Here is a 21,784-nt window from a genome sequence, read left to right on the forward strand (position 1 = left end):
TACATAGCTGTATTATAGATTTACACAAGCCATATGAACCAAGGGCACAAGTGGATCCAGTCTTAGGCGATTGCTTTAGGCAGTGTTCACACACTGTAAAATCAGTAAAGTCTATGGAAAATGCTCATTACTTTGCACAGGTTTTATAAAAATGTAATTCCAATGGCCATTACATTAAAGAGAATGTTTATTCATTTCAGCAATTTTTCTCTAAAAACTTAAATAAGAGAAACAGTCATAAAATGAAAAAAGTTTTGGCACAAAAAGTTTTCAATATGACCCCAGTATTTCAATTAGTATCTTGGTCAGTATTTTTATCCAAAACCAGAATTGGAACCAACACATAGAAACCTTTCTTCTGTGTTTTGGATCCGATCCACTCTTGGTTTTGGGTAAAAATACTGACCATAATATTATATGTGAACACAGCCTTAAATAAAATGTTGTACCTTCTGAGATATTTCACTTTCTGTGGAATGCATGGAGGCACACAGAATGCATCTAGATTCCTCAGAGTTCCCACAGCATCTGAGTCTGGGAAATCCTTATGCTCTGGGAAGGTGGAGCACATCTTTGTTTTGGCCTATAACCAAGTTAGATTTTAACCTCATATAGAAAAACAGCCAAAAATCTGAAAACAGACTGTTTAAAAATAGCTATTTTAATCTCAGTGTTTCTTGGGAATCAAATATGTGTTTACAAAGCTAGACCTTAAGCTATGTGCCCACCGAAAGTGAATTATCAGTGGGAAAACATTCTCCTGAAGCAGAATGCAGTGTATGCCAGCCATCTGCAGCACATGTATATAAATATACAAGAACATGTGTTCTTGTACAAGTTCTGAAAATTGCAACAGCATATTTCAGTATTTCACATTAGTAGGAATAGCCCGTAAGTCATGATTTTTAGGAAAGGGTATTCCATCAAAGAAAGCTTCTACCTTGTAAACTTACATAGCAAAACTAAGGTAAAAGGGGTACTACACTGGCTAGCCTTCCAGCTGCCTTCGGAACATTTAGTTCCAAACGCTGTGCTCGTGCTGCGGGTGTGGGCCACACCCCCTCATGCAGTCAGGTCACTCCCCATCAATGCAAGTCTATTGGAGGGGGCATGATGGCCACCACGCCCCCTCCCATAGACTTACATTGAGGGGCGTGGCCTGACACCATGAGGGGGCATGGTGGACCCCCGCAGCACGAGCACAGCGTTCGGAACTAAATGTTCTGAATGCAGCCAGAAGGCTGGCCAGTGAAGTACCCCTTTAAGCTAAAAGATTGTTGCTTTGTGGAAAACACTATACAACAGCAAGATAATAAAAACTAGTTTTTCTTTTTTCTTTTTTCACGGAAATATACCATTTTGACTATATATGAAATGATAGCATACTACTTTTTTTTTATAAAATTGACCTTCGTTTGAGATTTTTGTAAAATTACAGGTTACCACAAACAATTTGGCTTTGGGTTGCTCTGGATGGTGAAAGCAAGGAATGAGGTGATTTAGTGCTTTTTCTCATAGTTGGATGTCCCCTTAAAATGTTTTTTTTTTTTTTTTTTTTGTCCTTTGGGGTAGAATTTAATGTCTATCTTCAGTTATAGAAAACTTCTGACATATCATATTGCACTGGTACTGGCAGACTGCAGTCTAAACATGGCCTTCAGCTGCCGATTGTTTAGACCAGAAATCAGCACCTCCACCCATAGCTGCCTGGAGAGATTCGATCTTCCTGCATTCAATTGTATTGGCTTCTTTAAGACACCAATACAAGTGAATAGCTAATAACTAGCTGGAGCAGGGAACACTCTGCAGCGTGATTAGTGTGCCTGCATCATTCTGCTTTGGCCAGGCCTAGGTAGAAGTGCTCCTTAACTCATTGGGACACTATGCGGTGATGATCACTGGATAGTGTGCCCCAATGTTGGGCTGAGTGCTTTGGGCTAGCCTGGCACTGAAGGGGTTTCTGAGATTTACAGTATACAGCCATATATATAGATGGCTGTATACTGCTTAGTGTAAGGAGCCTTGCACTTACCCGACTTGGTTCCTGTACACTGTCTTCTTGCTTCTGTAGCTCTGCCTCTAATGACGTCATGATCACTAGAGGCAGAATTACAGAAGAATGAAGACAATGTAAGACAATTTTTTAAAGGCATGTTAAAAAAAAAGCTGTGTGTGAACACTTAACCCATCTGGGTTGCTGTACATTGTCTTCTTTATCCTGCCTCTAATGAGATCATTAGAGGAAGAGCTACAGAAGTAAGAGCATGCTGTACAGGAACTCGGACAGGTAACTTTCAGGCTTTTTACCCTATAAGGTATACTGATATATTGTAGAAGAAGTGCAGAAAATGCGGGGGTTCTGGCCACCGAGCGCTACTGTGATGGTAAAATTATGCAAACATGCCAAAGGTACACAGGAACTTTTTTTTATTATGAATAAAAGTAAAAACTGGACCAGTTGTCCAGTTACATAGTTAGTATGGTTGAAAAAAGACATACGTCCATCAAGTCCAACCAGGGAATTGAAGTGAAGGGTGTAAGGGGATAAGGGAAAGGGATGTAGTTTTATAATTCTGCATAAGCATTAATGTTATTTTGTTCCAGGAATGTATCTAACCTTGTTTTAAAGCTGTGAATTGTTCCTGCTGTGACCAGTTCCTGAGGTAGACCGTTCCATAAATTCACAGTCCTCACGGTAAAGAAGGCGTGTTGCCCCTTTAGACTAAACCTTTTCTTCTCCAGTTGTTACTTTAATTCATAATAAAAAAGTTCCTGTGTACCTTTGGCATCTTCGCATAATTTTACCATCACAGTAGCGCTCGGTGGCCAGAACGTGCGCATTTTCTGCACTTCTTCTAAAATATTGTCTCTTCCGTACCCCGGACAAGGGGGCACCGAGCAGCAAGCTGAAACATCCCACCACTTACCAATAACCCCTTTGGAGCTGTGCTATACCCTACGTACAGCTCCCAGAGGTCAGTACCATCACATAGGTTTGGTGGTGGGCCTCTGTCCTTCGCTTTCTTATTTATTATCCAAGTACCCAACCTACTACGCCAGAGAGTGCCCCGTATCTTTTCTCTTTTTTTCTCCTGCATTAATCAATATAGTGACTGTGTACTGTATAGCCCAGAAGGGGTTAACTAGTTCGCTAGTTAACCCCCTCCAGTTCTGAGCTGGTGCAGACACTATTTAGTGATGTATATACATTGCTGAATAGTGTCCGTAAAGAGTTAAGAAGTGATGCAGAGCATCCCACCTTATCTCTTTCCTGGCTGGGCTCAACCAAGCTGTGGGCACAGCTAGTTCAGAGTGGGGAATCCCATTAGTAAAGTGACAGTGGTGCTGCCCCGGTACAGTATACAGCAGTAGCATAAAAACAGCGGGCTAGAATAAGTATCCTTAGTGACCACTGTACAAGGCATAAGGACGGTCATTAAGAGCTTAATGGCAACAGGCAAAGGGCAAACAAACTTTCTGGGAAGATTATGAGAATATTCTGAACAGCACTTTCTGTATTTTTCCTTTTTTTTTCTTTAATGTGAGACAACCATTTCACTCTGTATAACTACTGTAAATGGTTCAAAGTTCATACAAGAATATACTAATAAGACTTTCTTGACTTTTAGCCAAATTCCAACCACGGAGGAAATTCTATCATGGTCTCATAATTTTGACAAGATGATGAACAGTCCTGCCGGAAGAAATCTCTTCCGAGAATTTTTACGCACAGAATATAGTGAAGAAAATTTGCTTTTCTGGCTGGCATGTGAGGACTTAAAGAATGAAGAAAACAAGAAGCTTGTTGAAGAGAAAGCTAGAAATATTTATGAAGATTATATCTCCATACTTTCACCAAAAGAGGTATGTCTTTCCTGTTTGCCACCAGCATGGCGCTACACCATCTACGTTATTTACATAGCACAGTACTCATATATATTACATTAGAGTGGCCACACTACGCAAATAGCATAACAGAACAAATGTTATTTTGGCACAACAAGCATATCTTTAACTCCTGCTACATTTGAAGGTCCTTTGCAGTTGATTAACAATGGAAAAATAAATGCATGATACATAAATGTTTCTGTATGTGTAATGAACATTTAGAGTAAAAGAAAAAATATACATTTTGGGGGGAGTAGACCTTAGCTTTATACAGAACAGGGATTTGCACATGTGGCCACCACTCCATTTATTGTCTATGGAACTGCCGATAAGAGCCAAGTACAGCACTTGGCTCTCTAAGGCAGCTCCATAGACAATGAATGGAGTGGAGGCACTCATGTTTGAGTCGCCTCTCTGTTTAAGACAAAGAAGTTCAGGAGATAGTGGCAGTGGTCCTAGCAGTCAGACTCCCCGCAATCAGACACTTATTCCCTATCCTATAGATAGGAGATAAGTAAATTTAACTTGAAAATTACCCTTGAAAAGCTCCCAGCCACTGCCACTGCAAGGAACAACTTGTAAGGTGCCCAGAGTGCTCTGCATTGGGAACATTCTTGACCCCTCCTCTTAGCTATGACTGACAGCTCTAGCGTCAGTTGTAGCTGAGAGGACGACTAGGAACACTCTCAATACAAACCACTGAGGGCACCTAACCTGAAGAACTTACATTCTGTGCACATGCAGCGGTTACAGCAGCTGGAAGCCCAGACAGTACTTTTCTCAGTAATGCTATCCGCATGAACAAGGCCACAAGTATGGCTCTACTTCCCTCCTAAACCTCTTTATAGAGCTTCAGCAGTTTTATTAGCTCCAAGTGCTGACAGATCTGATTTGCCTTTAATATGGTGCTGTAATATATAATATCTACCTCAATGAGTTGGAATTAGGCAAAAGCCTTGCACCTTTTTCTGGCAATAAAAAAAAAATCCTAGTCTGGACAATGCCTTTTATTAGAGTTAAAGGAGTAGTCCAGTATTGAAAAATGTATCCCCTATCCTAATGATAGGGGATAAGTTTCAGATTGCAAGGGGTCCAACCGCAGAAAGGAGGCGTGTCGACCACCACACGAAGCAGCGGCTGACACGCCCCCTCAATACAACTCTATGGGAGAGCCGGAGCGCTGCCTTCGGCAATTTTCGGGGCTATGGCAGACCCGAAAATTGCCGAAGGCAGCGCTCCGGCTCTCCCATAGAGTTGTATTGAGGGGGCGTGTCAGCCACTGCTTCGTGTGGTGGTCGACACGCCTCCTTTCTGCGGACTGCTGGGGCCCCATATGGTAGAACGTGGGGGGTCCGACCACCGGGAACTCCTTAGTAAGTTTTTCAATACTGGAGATCTCCTTTAAAGACGTTGAGGAAAGCTTTATTCAGGAGGAGAGCTCTGCCTCCCCACAATCACCTCACTTCTAAGTAACATCTACTCTGTATAGGGAGACTTCTGACTCCTTAGCATGAACTGTTGTTTTTCTTCTACTTTGATATAAAAGAAAAATGTTTTGTGCAATTTGGCTCGGCAGACCTGTATTAATATACACCATATCAATGGCAGCGTACTATAAGTGATGTTTTTACTTTAATGGAATGTTATTATACTGTAGAGAATGATATTTCTTACATTACTATTTCTGAATACATCCGCCATCGTAAAGAATAAAAATGCATGTACTCACCTTAGATATATAGTACAAGGCAGCGATGTTTTTCATGGAATTTGTGTGGTTGAATACTGGTGATGAATCCTCAGGGATATATCCTGGGACAATCCCCAACATCCTTAGCAAGACAAGGAAAGGTAAACGCAACATTTGAGATCAATGTAATATCGTAAAGCAGAGAGCATGACAAAATGTCTGCCCCCTCCCTTAGGCTACCTTCAGACACAGATTTAGTTCAGCTTTGTTGGTCTGAAAAAAAAAATGGCATAACAGAAACTGTCCCTTTTGTTTTGTCCTCCATAATGCCTCTTTTGTGTTGTTTTTCTCCAAAATAGTGTGTATTAGAATTTGCGTGTTTTTTTTTTCTTTTTGCAGGGGCGTAGGGGGCATTTTTGTCACCTACATTTTTTTCATTACAAGTCATGAAATTCTTTCATCATATGATTCTAAGATTTCTATTAAAGAACATGATGGGGGAAAAAACACCCACATTTTACGTTTAAGCATACTCTCTAGCATTTCTTTAACCTATAGAGGTCTGTGGGAGGAAATATGCCACAAACTGGGTGACTAAACAGTAAAGCCAAAAAAAACTGCCACCAACCCAAAAAAAGACAGGAAAGAGGGGGAAATGCCAAAACCTAAACTGCTTTGTGAGCATGATGAATCATATTACATATACAGTAGATATCTACCGACTGCAGTTTTCTGTCTAGTTTGTTGTGATTATAAATCTTTTTTTCTTGCTTTACAAGACCTGGAATGGTGCACCTTGCTGCCTGGAGCATGTACAGACTGCATCAGAACTAAAAATAATCAGAGTTGCTTCAGAACTAACTCCACATAATATACCTGGATATGAAAAAGCTGACACTAAAGTTCAAAGTATTTGAAAACAGCTAAACTATAAACTATTCCTACCGCCTTCAGTGTTGGCATCTACCCAAGTTCTTGCAAATGTGTTTTGTGTTTTATTGTTATTTCCTTAAAATTATGATCCTTACAGAATTTTTTTCAGAACATTGCAGAACTAGCAATTTTAGCCTGAACTAAAGTCTTTAGAAACAGACGTTGGGGGAACTATTTAAAATGTCATTAATAGTTTCTAGTAACTTATTATAATTATTACTTATAATGTTCACATTAACTAAATAGCATTAAAGTGCTATTCTCAAGAATTGCTTAGGGTTTCAGGAAAAAATTAAAAAGATGCTTTTTTAACAATGCCAGTTTCCGCTGTTAGCATTTCCTGTTCTTGGTCCCGATACATAGGAAGGGCCCACTCAGGTGCTTACTGGCATTTCCTCTGTGATGTAGTGGAGAACAGGGAGTATTGGTGGTGATGACTGTCACCATGAATGGATTTCACAAGACCTCTGTAGACATTAAGTGATATCTGGCACCAAGATGTTAGCTGTAGATCATTTAAAGAGTGACTGTGGTTAGTCTAACAAATTGGACCAGAACGACTTCTTTCATAACTTCATGGTCCAATTCTGATGCTCACAATGCTACATAGTCCCATAAGGGCAAACAGTAATGCACTGTGTGCTCTGACTCTGTTTTGTCTTAGCTCAGCAGTTTGTACTACAGTAGGTCTTCTGTATGATTGGACCAGATGGACTAGTCTTCGCTCCCCTCGTGAACCGCTGGCACCTATGAACTTGTCGGTTCACATTCTTTTCTTTTCTGACCTAGTCATCTAAAAGTTACTCAGATCCTTACCCTTGTCCAGTTTTCCTGTTTTCAACACATCAACTATAAGAATTGACTATTCACTTTCTGCCCAATATATCTGACCCCTTGACAAATGCCAATGAGACAAATTAACCAAGACCTTAGATCCATAATGATTCATGGCATGTTTGTTATAAAAGTACACAATGATCGTTGCATAAAAATAATGCTTCCTGTAGCATTAGCAACCAAGAAATTGTATCTTTCTGTTTTTTTGTTTTTTTTTCTTGACAGGCCTGAAAAAAAGTAATATAACTTTCTTCCATAAGTAACAATGACACTTAATCTGGCCACACACATTACATAACTGGTGGTTGTGGCAGGATCGACCAACTATCTATTGTGTATTGAGGCCTCCCAACTCTCCTTTAATGGCAGATATCAGCAGCCAGAGAGAACAGACAGGCATGTTGTACTTTAAACACTTCCAACCATTTGTTCTCAGAGATTAAACTACCACCAGAGGTGTCAAATAGCAACTTTCTCCTCTCTACCCATTCCAAAAACATGCACATTAAGCTGCCTCGAGTGGATGTATATAGGAGGGGATTGGGAGCCATTGACCATTTATGTTGAATGTATTTTTTACTTGCAAGTTAAGATAATTTTTGAAACATGCTTTGTATGGCAGCCCACGCTTTCTATGTCATATTACAAAAAATTGTGAAAGTGGGTATTGTGACCAATAAACACATGCATAGAGATCTACAATGTGTCTTCTTTGGTCCAACAATGCCAATTGTTTCCACATAATAGAGAAATATGGATCAGTGCAGCACATAATTAATTAACCGTGGTATACTATGGTTAAACACCTTCACCTTAGGTGTTGAGTAAATTTGTAGTAAAAGCAAGAATAACCATAATTCTCTAGGCAAATATCAGATTTACTGATACATGATGTAGATGAAAAACCGTGCTTCAATTACAAGATGAAAAAATTTGATTAATTAAAATTCTTACATATATTAAAATTATGCTTCACCACCTCTCATAGGGCCCTTGTGGGGAGGTGAATAATGTATAACAAGTAGTACAATGTTTAAAACCACACCACTGCAAAAGATTATGCTTTGTTCATTAATCCGGCATTCAGTATTTTGGAATATATATGGTAGTTTAACTGTTACGCCGAGCGCTCCGGGTCCCCGCTCCTCCCCGGAGCGCTCGCTACACTCTCCTCACTGCAGCGCTCCGGTCAGATCCACTGACCCGGGGCGCTGCGATACCGCCTCCAGCCGGGATGCGATTCGCGATGCGGGTAGCGCCCGCTCGCCATGCGCACCCCGGTTCCCGTACCTGACTCGCTCTCCGTCGGTCCTGTCCCGGCGCGCGCGGCCCCGCTCCTTAGGGCGCGCGCGCGCCGGGTCTTTGCGATTTAAAGGGCCACTGCGCCGCTGATTGGCGCAGTGGTTCCAATTAGTCTGATCACCTGTGCACTTCCCTATATCACCTCACTTCCCCTGCACTTCCTTGCCGGATCTTGTTGCCATCGTGCCAGTGAAAGCGTTTCCTTGTGTGTTCCTAGCCTGTGTTCCAGACCTCCTGCCGTTGCCCCTGACTACGATCCTTGCTGCCTGCCCCGACCTTCTGCTACGTCCGACCTTGCTTCTGTCTACTCCCTTGTACCGTGCCTATCTTCAGCAGCCAGAGAGGTGAGCCGTTGCTAGTGGATACGACCTGGTCACTACCGCCGCAGCAAGACCATCCCGCTTTGCGGCGGGCTCTGGTGAAAACCAGTAGTGACTTAGAACCGATCCACTAGCACGGTCCACGCCAATCCCTCTCCGGCACAGAGGATCCACTACCTGCCAGCCGGCATCGTGACAGTAGATCCGGCCATGGATCCCGCTGAAGTTCCTCTGCCAGTTGTCGCTGACCTCACCACGGTGGTCGCCCAGCAGTCACAACAGATAGCGCAACAAGGCCAACAGCTGTCTCAACTGACCGTTATGCTACAGCAGTTACTACCACAGCTTCAGCAATCATCTCCTCCGCCAGCTCCTGCACCTCCTCCGCAGCGAGTGGCCGCTTCTGGTCTACGCCTATCCTTGCCGGATAAATTTGATGGGGACTCTAAGTTTTGCCGTGGCTTTCTTTCCCAATGTTCCCTGCACTTGGAGATGATGTCGGACCAGTTTCCCACTGAAAGGTCTAAGGTGGCTTTCGTAGTCAGCCTTCTGTCTGGAAAAGCCCTGTCTTGGGCCACACCGCTCTGGGACCGCAATGACCCCGTCACTGCCTCTGTACACTCCTTCTTCTCGGAAATCCGAAGTGTCTTTGAGGAACCTGCCCGAGCCTCTTCTGCTGAGACTGCCCTGTTGAACCTGGTCCAGGGTAATTCTTCCGTTGGCGAGTATGCCGTACAATTCCGTACTCTTGCTTCAGAATTATCCTGGAATAATGAGGCCCTCTGCGCGACCTTTAAAAAAGGCCTATCCAGCAACATTAAAGATGTTCTGGCCGCACGAGAAATCCCTGCTAATCTACATGAACTCATTCACCTAGCCACTCGCATTGACATGCGTTTTTCCGAAAGGCGTCAGGAGCTCCGCCAGGATAAGGACTCTGTTCGCACGAGGCGTTTCTTCTCCTCGGCTCCTCTCTCCTCTGGTCCCCTGCAATCCGTTCCTGTGCCTCCCGCCGTGGAGGCTATGCAGGTCGACCGGTCTCGCCTGACACCTCAAGAGAGGACACGACGCCGCATGGAGAATCTCTGCCTGTACTGTGCTAGTACCGAACACTTCCTGAGGGATTGTCCTATCCGTCCTCCCCGCCTGGAAAGACGTACGCTGACTCCGCACAAGGGTGAGACAGTCCTTGATGTCTACTCTGCTTCTCCACGTCTTACTGTGCCTGTGCGGATGTCTGCCTCTGCCTTCTCCTTCTCTACTATGGCCTTCTTGGACTCCGGATCTGCAGGAAATTTTATTTTGGCCTCTCTCGTCAACAGGTTCAACATCCCAGTGACCAGTCTCGCCAGACCCCTCTACATCTATTGTGTAAACAATGAAAGATTGGACTGTACCATACGTTTCCGCACGGAGCCCCTTCTAATGTGCATCGGATCTCATCACGAGAGGATTGAACTTTTGGTCCTCCCCAATTGCACTTCTGAAATTCTCCTTGGACTTCCCTGGCTTCAACTTCATTCCCCAACCCTGGATTGGTCCACTGGGGAGATCAAGAGTTGGGGGCCCTCTTGTTCCAAGGACTGCCTAAAACCGGTTCCCAGTAACCCTTGCCGTGACTCTGTGGTTCCTCCAGTAACCGGTCTCCCTAAGGCCTATATGGACTTTGCGGATGTTTTTTGCAAAAAACAAGCTGAGACTCTACCTCCTCACAGGCCTTATGATTGTCCTATCGACCTCCTCCCGGGCACTACTCCACCCCGGGGCAGAATTTATCCTCTGTCCGCCCCAGAGACTCTTGCCATGTCTGAATACGTCCAGGAAAATTTAAAAAAGGGCTTTATCCGTAAATCCTCCTCTCCTGCCGGAGCCGGATTTTTCTTTGTGTCCAAAAAAGATGGCTCCCTACGTCCTTGCATTGACTACCGCGGTCTTAATAAAATCACGGTTAAGAACCGCTACCCCCTACCCCTCATCTCTGAACTCTTTGATCGCCTCCAAGGTGCCCACATCTTTACCAAACTGGACTTAAGAGGTGCTTATAATCTCATCCGCATCAGAGAGGGGGATGAATGGAAAACGGCATTTAACACCAGAGATGGACACTTTGAGTATCTGGTCATGCCCTTTGGCCTGTGCAACGCCCCTGCCGTCTTCCAAGACTTTGTTAATGAAATTTTTCGTGATCTTTTATACTCCTGTGTTGTTGTATATCTGGACGATATCCTGATTTTTTCTGCCAATCTAGAAGAACACCGCCAGCATGTCCGTATGGTTCTTCAGAGACTTCGTGACAATCAACTCTATGCCAAAATTGAGAAATGTCTGTTTGAATGCCAATCTTTTCCTTTCCTAGGATACTTGGTCTCTGGCCAGGGACTGCAAATGGATCCAGACAAACTCTCTGCCGTCTTAGATTGGCCACGCCCCTCCGGACTCCGTGCTATCCAACGCTTTTTGGGGTTCGCCAATTATTACAGGCAATTTATTCCACATTTTTCTACCGTTGTGGCTCCTATCGTGGCTTTAACCAAAAAAAATGCCGATCCCAAGTCTTGGCCTCCTCAAGCGGAAGACGCCTTTAAACGGCTCAAGTCTGCCTTTTCTTCGGCTCCCGTGCTCTCCAGACCTGACCCTTCCAAACCCTTCCTATTGGAGGTTGATGCCTCCTCAGTGGGAGCTGGAGCTGTCCTTCTACAAAAAAATTCTTCCGGGCATGCTGTTACTTGTGGGTTTTTTTCTAGGACCTTCTCTCCGGCGGAGAGGAACTACTCCATCGGGGATCGAGAGCTTCTAGCCATTAAATTAGCACTTGAGGAATGGAGGCATCTGCTGGAGGGATCAAGATTTCCAGTTATTATTTACACCGGTCACAAGAACCTCTCCTACCTCCAGTCTGCCCAACGGCTGAATCCTCGCCAGGCCAGGTGGTCTCTGTTCTTTGCCCGATTTAATTTTGAAATTCACTTTCGGCCTGCCGATAAGAACATTAGGGCCGATGCTCTCTCTCGTTCCTCGGATGCTTCTGAAGTTGAACTCTCTCCGCAACACATCATTCCTCCTGACTGCCTGATTTCCACTTCTCCAGCCTCCATCAGGCAAACTCCTCCAGGAAAGACCTTTGTTTCTCCACGCCAACGCCTCGGAATCCTCAAATGGGGTCACTCCTCCCATCTCGCAGGTCATGCGGGCATCAAGAAATCTGTGCAACTCATCTCTCGCTTCTATTGGTGGCCGACTCTGGAGACGGATGTTGTGGACTTTGTGCGAGCCTGCACTATCTGTGCCCGGGATAAGACTCCTCGCCAGAAGCCCGCTGGTTTTCTTCATCCCCTGCCTGTCCCCGAACAGCCTTGGTCTCTGATTGGTATGGATTTTATTACTGATTTACCCCCTTCCTGTGGCAACACTGTTATTTGGGTGGTCGTTGATCGATTCTCCAAAATGGCACATTTCATCCCTCTTCCTGGTCTTCCTTCAGCGCCTCAGTTGGCTAAACAATTTTTTGTACACATTTTTCGTCTTCACGGGTTGCCTACGCAGATCGTCTCGGATAGAGGCGTCCAATTCGTGTCTAAATTCTGGAGGGCTCTCTGTAAACAACTCAAGATTAAATTAAATTTTTCTTCTGCATATCATCCTCAATCCAATGGACAAGTAGAAAGAATTAACCAGGTCTTGGGTGATTATTTACGACATTTTGTTTCCTCCCGCCAGGATGACTGGGCAGCTCTCCTTCCATGGGCCGAATTCTCGTATAACTTCAGAGTCTCTGAATCTTCCTCCAAATCCCCATTTTTCGTGGTGTACGGCCGTCACCCTCTTCCCCCCCTCCCTACCCCCTTGCCCTCTGGTCTGCCCGCTGTGGATGAAATTTCTCGTGACCTTTCCATCATATGGAGAGAGACCCAAAATTCTCTCTTACAGGCTTCATCACGCATGAAGAAGTTCGCGGATAAGAAAAGAAGAGCTCCTCCCATTTTTTCCCCTGGAGACAAGGTATGGCTCTCCGCTAAATATGTCCGCTTCCGTGTCCCTAGCTACAAGTTGGGACCACGCTATCTTGGTCCTTTCAAAATTTTGTGCCAGATTAATCCTGTCTCTTACAAACTTCTTCTTCCTCCTTCTCTTCGTATTCCTAATGCCTTTCACGTTTCTCTTCTTAAACCACTTATCATCAACCGTTTCTCTCCCAAATCTGTTCCTCCCACTCCTGTTTCCGGCTCCTCGGACATCTTCTCCGTCAAAGAGATTCTGGCATCCAAAAAGGTCAGAGGGAAAACTTTTTTTTTAGTGGATTGGGAGGGTTGTGGTCCAGAAGAGAGATCCTGGGAACCTGAGGACAATATCCTAGACAAAAGTCTGCTCCTCAGGTTCTCAGGCTCTAAGAAGAGGGGGAGACCCAAGGGGGGGGTACTGTTACGCCGAGCGCTCCGGGTCCCCGCTCCTCCCCGGAGCGCTCGCTACACTCTCCTCACTGCAGCGCTCCGGTCAGATCCACTGACCCGGGGCGCTGCGATACCGCCTCCAGCCGGGATGCGATTCGCGATGCGGGTAGCGCCCGCTCGCGATGCGCACCCCGGCTCCCGTACCTGACTCGCTCTCCGTCGGTCCTGTCCCGGCGCGCGCGGCCCCGCTCCTTAGGGCGCTCGCGCGCCGGGTCTTTGCGATTTAAAGGGCCACTGCGCCGCTGATTGGCGCAGTGGTTCCAATTAGTCTGATCACCTGTGCACTTCCCTATATCACCTCACTTCCCCTGCACTTCCTTGCCGGATCTTGTTGCCATCGTGCCAGTGAAAGCGTTTCCTTGTGTGTTCCTAGCCTGTGTTCCAGACCTCCTGCCGTTGCCCCTGACTACGATCCTTGCTGCCTGCCCCGACCTTCTGCTACGTCCGACCTTGCTTCTGTCTACTCCCTTGTACCGCGCCTATCTTCAGCAGCCAGAGAGGTGAGCCGTTGCTAGTGGATACGACCTGGTCACTACCGCCGCAGCAAGACCATCCCGCTTTGCGGCGGGCTCTGGTGAAAACCAGTAGTGACTTAGAACCGATCCACTAGCACGGTCCACGCCAATCCCTCTCCGGCACAGAGGATCCACTACCTGCCAGCCGGCATCGTGACATTAACAGTCCGCAATATGGCAGCCTGGGCATTTAATACCCGAGTCCATAAGTCTACCACCTAAAAAAATGGATTTATAATTACCAGCCACACTGTGGTTGAGATATTTTCTTCCTCCAATGGAATGCAGGTGCCGGCAGGCACTTGTCCAAGCCGCAGTCTGTGTGCGCTGAAAGGTAAGCGCTGGTGTGCGCTGATGTGGCTGGTCTGTCTGCCACAGATCTGATGTTCTATGGAGACGGCTTGCAGATCCCCGATGTCCGGGCCTCGTGGAATTTGGCGTCTGATGTCAGAGACAGTGGGCTGAATAGGTGGAGGCTGCTGTTGTTATCAATGGATTCCGGACTACTGGTTCGCATAAGTGAGTATATCATACGGTAGTGGTGCCTTCATACTTTTACTGAGGAAAAGGTCGTGTACATCCAAAAGTACCCTGAAACGCATCTAGACTTATGAATTAAAGCACCACTGCCACATGATATACTCACTTATGTGAACCAATAGTCCGGAATCCATTGATAACAACAGCAGCCTCCACCTATCCAGCCCACTGTCTCTGACGTCAGACGCCAAACTCCACGAGGCCCGGACATCGGGGATCTTCAAGCTGTCTCCATAGAACATCACCCGGCATCCATATGATCTGTGGCAGACAGACCAGCCGCATCAGCGTATGCCAGCGCTTACCTTACAGCGCACACAGACCTCGGCACCTGCCGGCACCTGCATTCCATTGGAGCTAGTAAATATCTCAACTACAGCGTGGCTGGATATTATAAATCCATTTTTTTTAGGTGGTACACTTATGGACTCGGGTATTAAATGCCCAGGCTGCCATATTGCAGACTGTTAAACAACCATTTATATTCCGAAGTACTGAATGCCGGATTAATTAACTAAACATAATCTTTTGCAGTGGTGTGGTTTTAAACATTGTACTATTTTGTAACGCTTGTTATACATTATTCACCTCCCCACAAGGGCCCTGTGAGAGGAGGTATAGCATAATTTAAATATATGTAAGAATTTTTATAAATCTAATTTTTTCATCTTTTAATTGAAGCATGGTTTTTATCTACATCATGTATAGTAAATCTGATATTTGCCTAGAGGTTTATGGTTATTTTTGCTTTTGTTTCCACATAATTCTTGTAATTACAATCCAAACCCAGTTCTTGTGTCTATCCACAGGTCAGTCTTGACTCCAGAGTCCGGGAAGTGATCAACAGGAATTTGCTAGACCCAACACCTCATATGTACGAAGATGCCCAACTTCAGATTTATACACTGATGCACAGAGACTCATTTCCAAGGTTTTTGAACTCACAACTATTTAAAACTCTTCTTGAGAGTACAGAAGGTTCTACCGATGACTCGTAGCTGAAATCTATGGACAAAGTATACCGGGGTTTTCTCTCAACAGAACAAATATGTAGTTTAATAACATCAGACACCGAGTTCCTGGAGAACTCCAGTTGTGCACTACTCAGGCTACTGTGAAAAATAAACCAGAAAACTGCTTTCTGTCTCCATTTCCCCAAGGTCTTTCATGCTTGATTTTGAGAGGGAAAAAAAACAACACTGGAATTGCCACGTTTGTTTTATACACAGTTCACTTGAGCGTAAGATCTCTTTGATGGACTATGAAAATACCAATTGTTTTATCTCATTCTGCATGTGTACAAATAGACATTTTCCTTAACTCACACTCACGTTGCAATATATAGGTGATTACATTAAACATGTACTTAGCCCTATTTTACAGGGAACGCCAGTGAAAGCGTTAACAGACCTTGGCTTGGTTTGCATTTCCCTACTTGACAGATGTGTATTGATTAGACCATTAGAACATTAAATGATATTGTTGTCTGCGGCAATGGATATTGTAAAGCCAATACACGAGAAAGCTTATAACACTTTGATGAAAGTTTAGGAGATAGAAGTTGGGTTATTCACAGATATTCACTGCCAAATGTGGCTTTTTTATTTTTGTTACAGAGTTTGCAGTGTCAAAGAAGCACAAACCACATAAAGGATAAATGTCTGGATGACCAAATCTCTGAGCTGACATTGTTTATTGTTCTTAACAAAAGGAATAGCATATTTATGTACATTTCAGATGTCATATACATACAATGATTTAATAAAACTGGTCATCCAGTTTTAAGAGCGTTGTCTAACAATGTATTTCAGCAAAAAAAAAAAGAAATAACAAAGAGCTTGATACTTTAATATTTTGAATAAAATATAATAAAATATTTACCTATATGTAGCATTTGAAACATTTTAATGAAAAAAAAACTCTGTCTTTTAAATGAATATTACTGTGTGAAAAATGCTATGAATGCTTGGTTTAAGTTTGACAAAGAAGTTACCTTTTCAACAGTTATAGAAAAGTTATTCTCTTAGCCTCTTCACTTATTGTACCTCTCTTTGAAAATAAGGGAAGCTGTAGAGGTCAGCAAGAAAACCAAATTTGATTTTTTTAGCTCTTTTTTTTTTTTTTTTTTTTTTTTTTTTAGGAATTAAACAACAGAAAAACAACAGTGTTTTTGCTTGTACTGTTTCAATTATGATTTTATCACTGGTTTTTGACATTTTCTTTTAACCTGCCTTTTATATCTAAATATGTGTGGATTTATGTTTATAGGTTTACACACATACACTTGACTGCTTACATATACTTTTTACATAGGATCTTAAGTAAAGCAAAAGATATAATACAGTTATTCATTTTACTGTCAACAATAGTGGAAATAAAATAACGACTTAAAATATTACTTGCATGAACTCTAAGTGGCAGACTGGGCCTTACATCATTTAAAATGTTATTGTTAATTACATGTTACTACCTCTATTTTTTTTATTTATTTATAATTTTTATTATTTTTCTCTTTTTTATTTCATACAGATTTAGTATTTTACTTGAAGCATTACATTTTATTTGCATGATTTCACCTATACAACATTGTGTACCATAAGTACTCTACATTTGTATCTTGTACAGAAATCAGGAGAAATGGATATAAAGGGCTATTATATGCTCCCTATGCAAATAGTTTACTTATATTAGTATTAAAAAAGATAGCATTTAAAGAAACAATGATTTAAAATAGATAAAAAATAGCTTCTGTTTACACTGAGACTACTGAATATTCAAAATTTAATATTCAGCACTTTTAAAATGTTATTGTTTATACAGTTGTAGATAAAGTGAAAAAAATATTTATTACAATCATTTCTTTAAGATAAAACATTTTGACTGACAATGTTATTGTGCTATTCAATATTATATTCATATTGGTTTTATCTGCTCACCAAATAAATGATGGTGAAATTACTCTCAGTTGAAAATATATATATATATATGTACGTAGCAAAAAAATACATTTACTTTTTTTTCCGAGAATGTGAAAAATAGCAATTTTCATAGAATTTTGTTTGAAAATTCTCTGGTTTTATGAACTACAGGTACCATGCTGTAGTAGAAATATTTTTTTCCTAAATTATCTTCTATTTGCTGTGTGTTTCAATTTTTTGGTGTCATAGATGTTATGGTGTTCAGTGCGCAATAACACAATACAGATATAAAATCTGTGTCGACATTAGAAAATATGTATAGAAACGATGGCAAGATTTATACTCAGTAGTTGTTAATGGCGTTTGTTTACAGTATGAAACTTTACACTTCCGAGGAAAAACGTGATCTCATTTTTGCATGAAAAAGTACTGAAAGGAAAGCTTTACTGTGCCATATGGGGGACTTTTCAAGTCTCCTATTTTTACTAGTGGAAGTACAGTGCTCAAAAAATAAAGGGAACACTTAAACAACACAATGTAACTCCAGGTCAATCACACTTCTGTGAAATCACACTGTCCACTCAGGAAGCAACACTGATTGACAATGCAAAATGACCACCAGAAGGCAACAAATGTGCATGTGTCCACTCAAACGGTCTGAAACAGACTCCATGAGGGTGGTATGAGGGCCCAACGCCCACAGGTAGGGGTTGTGCTTACAGCCCAACACCGTGCATGTTGTTTGAAATTTGCCAGAGAACACCAAGATTGGCAAATTTGCCACTGATGCCCTGTGCTTTTCACAGATGAAAGCAGGTTTACACTGAGCACATGTGACAGATGTGACAGAGTCTGGAGACGCCATGGAGAACATTCTTCTGCCTACAACATCCTCGAGCATGACCGATTTGGCGGTGGGTCAGTAATGGTGTGGGGTGGCATTTCTTTGGGGGGCCGCACAGCCCTCCAAGTGCTTGCCAGAAGTAGCCTGACTGCCATTAGATACCGAGATGAGATCCTCAGACCCCTTGTGAGACCATATGCTGGTGCGGTTGGCCCTGGGTTCCTCCTAATGCAAGACAATGCTAGACCTCATGTTACTGGAGTGTGTCAGCAGCTCCTGCAAGAGGAAGGCATTGATGCTATAGACTGGCCCTCCTGTTCCCCAGACCTGAATCCGATTGAGCACATCTGGGACATCATGTCTCGCTCCATCCACCAACGCCACGTTGCACCACAGACTGTCCAGGAGTTGGCGGATGCTTTAGTCCAGGTCTAGGAGGATATCCCTCAGGAGCCACCTCATCAGGAGCATGCCCAGGCGTTGTAGGGAGGTCATACGGGCACGTGGAGGCCACACACACTATTGAGCCTCATTTTGACTTGTTTTAAGGACATTACATCAAAGTTGGATCAGCCTGTAGTGTGGTTTTCCACTTTAATTTTGAGTGTGACTCCATATCCAGACCTCCATGGGTTGATACATTTCATTTCCATTGATAATTTTTGTGTGATTTTGTTGTCAGAACATTCAACTATGTAAAATTGAAAGTATTTCATACGATTAGTTCATTCATTCAGATCTAGAATGTGTTATCTTAGTGTTCCCTTAATTTTTTTGAGCAGTGGATATAGATAGGACCACATGCAGCTAATTTTTTTTCTACCACAAATCCACAGCGAATCCTGAGAAAACCCTGTATCTTTAACATGCAGATTTTCCTCCATTTCACTGTAGATTTTGTCCCTGCTTATTTCAAGAGGTGACACCGCAGTGACCAACAGAAAAACTGACACTTTTCAGATTAAAAAAATCAGCACTTTCCTTGCGGACAATGAATGTTACTATAATTCGCTGTGGATTTTACCTTCTTAAATCTAATGGTAAAATCCTCAGCCTTTCTGTAACATGTAAAGAAAAACAATACAATAAGGGCATGAGCTCTCTCTGAATTTTTCCCTTCTTTTTGTAACAAGAGAAATGATAATGTTAATGGATTAACATTTCATTGGTAATTTTTAAATCCCTATGCTTTGAAAAGCTTTGACTGCATGATAATTCTATTTATTACAAGACATTTATTATTACTGCTGAGAAAAGTAAAACTGCATGGGTTGTGCTTGTACCAGAGTATTTTTTACTGGTTAGGAAAATGCTCATGTGTTATGTTGCTGTGTCCAGCTTTGGAATATTTAAGTTAAAGGGCACATCATACTTTTAAGAACATATATCAAAAGGTGCAGTCACACTTCTTTGCTTTTATTTAATTTGCCAAATACTTTGCCGTGACACTGGTTGTATATTCTCATGTTTTAAAGGATTGTTCACAAAGACCTGCAAATATAAAAAGCTTTATAATCTGCACCGGGTGTACAGAAATAAATCTGCTAAATGATCCAAATTATGGCTCCAGGATTATAAAATATCCCCTATCCACAGGTAAGGCGATAACTAGATGATGGATGAGGTCCGACTGCTGCAACACCCACTGAGCACAAGAATGGAAGTCAAATGTCAAGGAGTTAATGGAGTAGCAGTGAGCATACTCGGCCATTGCTCTATTCACTGTCTATATGACTTCAGAATATAGCTGAGTAAAGCTCTTGGCATTGTTCCTAAATCCCTTTGAGAGTGAATGGATGAGCATATGCACTTGTATACTGTTTACTCAGGGGACATTTAACCTCCATTGCTATGATCTTTAGGGTGCCAGTGGCCATTCCCCCACGGATCAACTAGTTATTCTCTAACCTGTGGACAAAGGATAGTTATTAACCTTGGGGCAATCCCTCTGAACCACTGAAATACAATGTTAAAAGAAAAAGTGAAAAGAAAGAGTTGATTTTCTTTCAACCCTAATAGTAAGTCACATATTAAATAAGCATTCCAGGAATTGAATATTTCTTTATTTGCATTTTCTTACATAGTACAGCATAAGCTATTATTAGAGAATACTGTAGAGCTTCTTGTGTATGCCTTTTGCCTATCTATTTTTGCTGATGGTCCAGGCATGGGATAGGCTCCATTTTGGTTTACAAATACTGTAATACTGTCCACATTTCCGACGAGTCCTCTGGCTTTGGTTGGTAGTGGTGGACGTTACCCAGTTGAACTCATTAGAAGCATAAGTGGGTTGGTGTCAGTTTACACTATGTGCAGCTTTCATATGTTTACTTACTCAACTAACATTTTTTATAGAAATATTGCCACAAGAAGAAAGTGATTGACCCATGATCACAACTGAGGTTTTATTATTATTATTTTTTTACACACATTTACCTAATTTTAACAGTTTTGCAGCGTTTTTCAAAATTGTGGTAAAAATTACATGTTTTTACCATATTTTAAACACTTGCTGTGATTTAGAAAAAATCACAGCAAAACCAGAAAAAAACATCAAGAAACGCAATGGGTGAACACAAACTCAGGGGAGGTCTATATCTAATTTATATATCTTGATCACAAAGAGATAGCAGATGGAGCTAGGAGTGGTGGAGAGGGGTCTGAGGGCTTGTAGGAAGGATCTGTTAGGTGATAGTGTAATCCTATCATTTATGGGAAATCAGAAACCAGATCTGACATCCTCTCAGTCACATTAAGCAGAGTAACTTTTTAAAGTCAGACTGGTGATCACATGACCAAGTTAGAGTAATGAAAAATAAACTAGTGATTGTGAGTATGCATGATATGGGCAAAACAAAAAAAGCAAAAACACCTGGAGTGCTTCTTTAATAATAAATCCAAAACATTCTAAAGCAAAATGATATACAAATGGTGCTGTGTTCACTATAATGGCTTCCATTTTTAACAGAGTACAGTACAGTACAGTACAGTACAGATCACTATTATAAAAATCTCAATATATCCTAATAGATTCTCTTGACTTATTGTGGGGTCCTTCGGATTTCCATCAGTGTTTCAGGGTTTTTGGCTTCACTGTTCTTGCTCTCAAAGACCTGGGAACCCTGTTGGAAAAGAACCAAGTAGAAGTGCATACAAAGCCTTCAACTTAGGGTATGCTTTGAACAATATGGAATATAGTTATGCATCAAAATTCTGGTACCACTGTAAATAATAATGGTATATGGCCCTTTATAATGTGTTTGCAGAACCCAGGCCTAATAATCTGTTAATAAAAATGTGTGCCATGTATGCATAGGTAGCCCTAATGGGTACCTATGTACGTGGTCAGGGCCCTTGGTTAAACGGAATGACCACCTTCTTTGATTACTGTGGTCATCATATACACATCTTATTTGTCTTCTTTACTACTGTTTTTTTTTTTGTACCAGATTTGCACTGGTCACTCATGTGAAGCCTACTGTCAAATCAGATCCTTTAAAAATGATAGGGGAAGTTCATTGATTTATTCTCTGTTTTTCTTGTTCTTTC

The 21,784-nt window shown here is 42.3% G+C and overlaps 1 protein-coding gene across 11 annotated transcripts in view; it reads left to right on the forward strand.

Moving 5' to 3' along the window:
• Window positions 1-21,153, forward strand: part of RGS17 (regulator of G protein signaling 17) — a 162,160-nt gene extending 141,007 nt beyond the window's left edge. For all 11 annotated transcript variants that reach the window (XM_056567264.1, XM_056567263.1, XM_056567262.1 and 8 more), the window contains 2 exons: window positions 3,630-3,864; window positions 15,283-21,153. In XM_056567264.1, the coding sequence (XP_056423239.1) occupies window positions 3,630-3,864; window positions 15,283-15,471 (424 nt within the window). In that variant the 3' untranslated portion in view covers window positions 15,472-21,153. The remainder of the gene's footprint in view (window positions 1-3,629; window positions 3,865-15,282) is intronic.
• The last annotated feature ends 631 nt before the right edge of the window (window positions 21,154-21,784 follow it).

The sequence above is a fragment of the Hyla sarda genome, chromosome 3 (genome assembly GCF_029499605.1).
Source record: "Hyla sarda isolate aHylSar1 chromosome 3, aHylSar1.hap1, whole genome shotgun sequence".
Taxonomy (NCBI): domain Eukaryota; kingdom Metazoa; phylum Chordata; class Amphibia; order Anura; family Hylidae; genus Hyla; species Hyla sarda.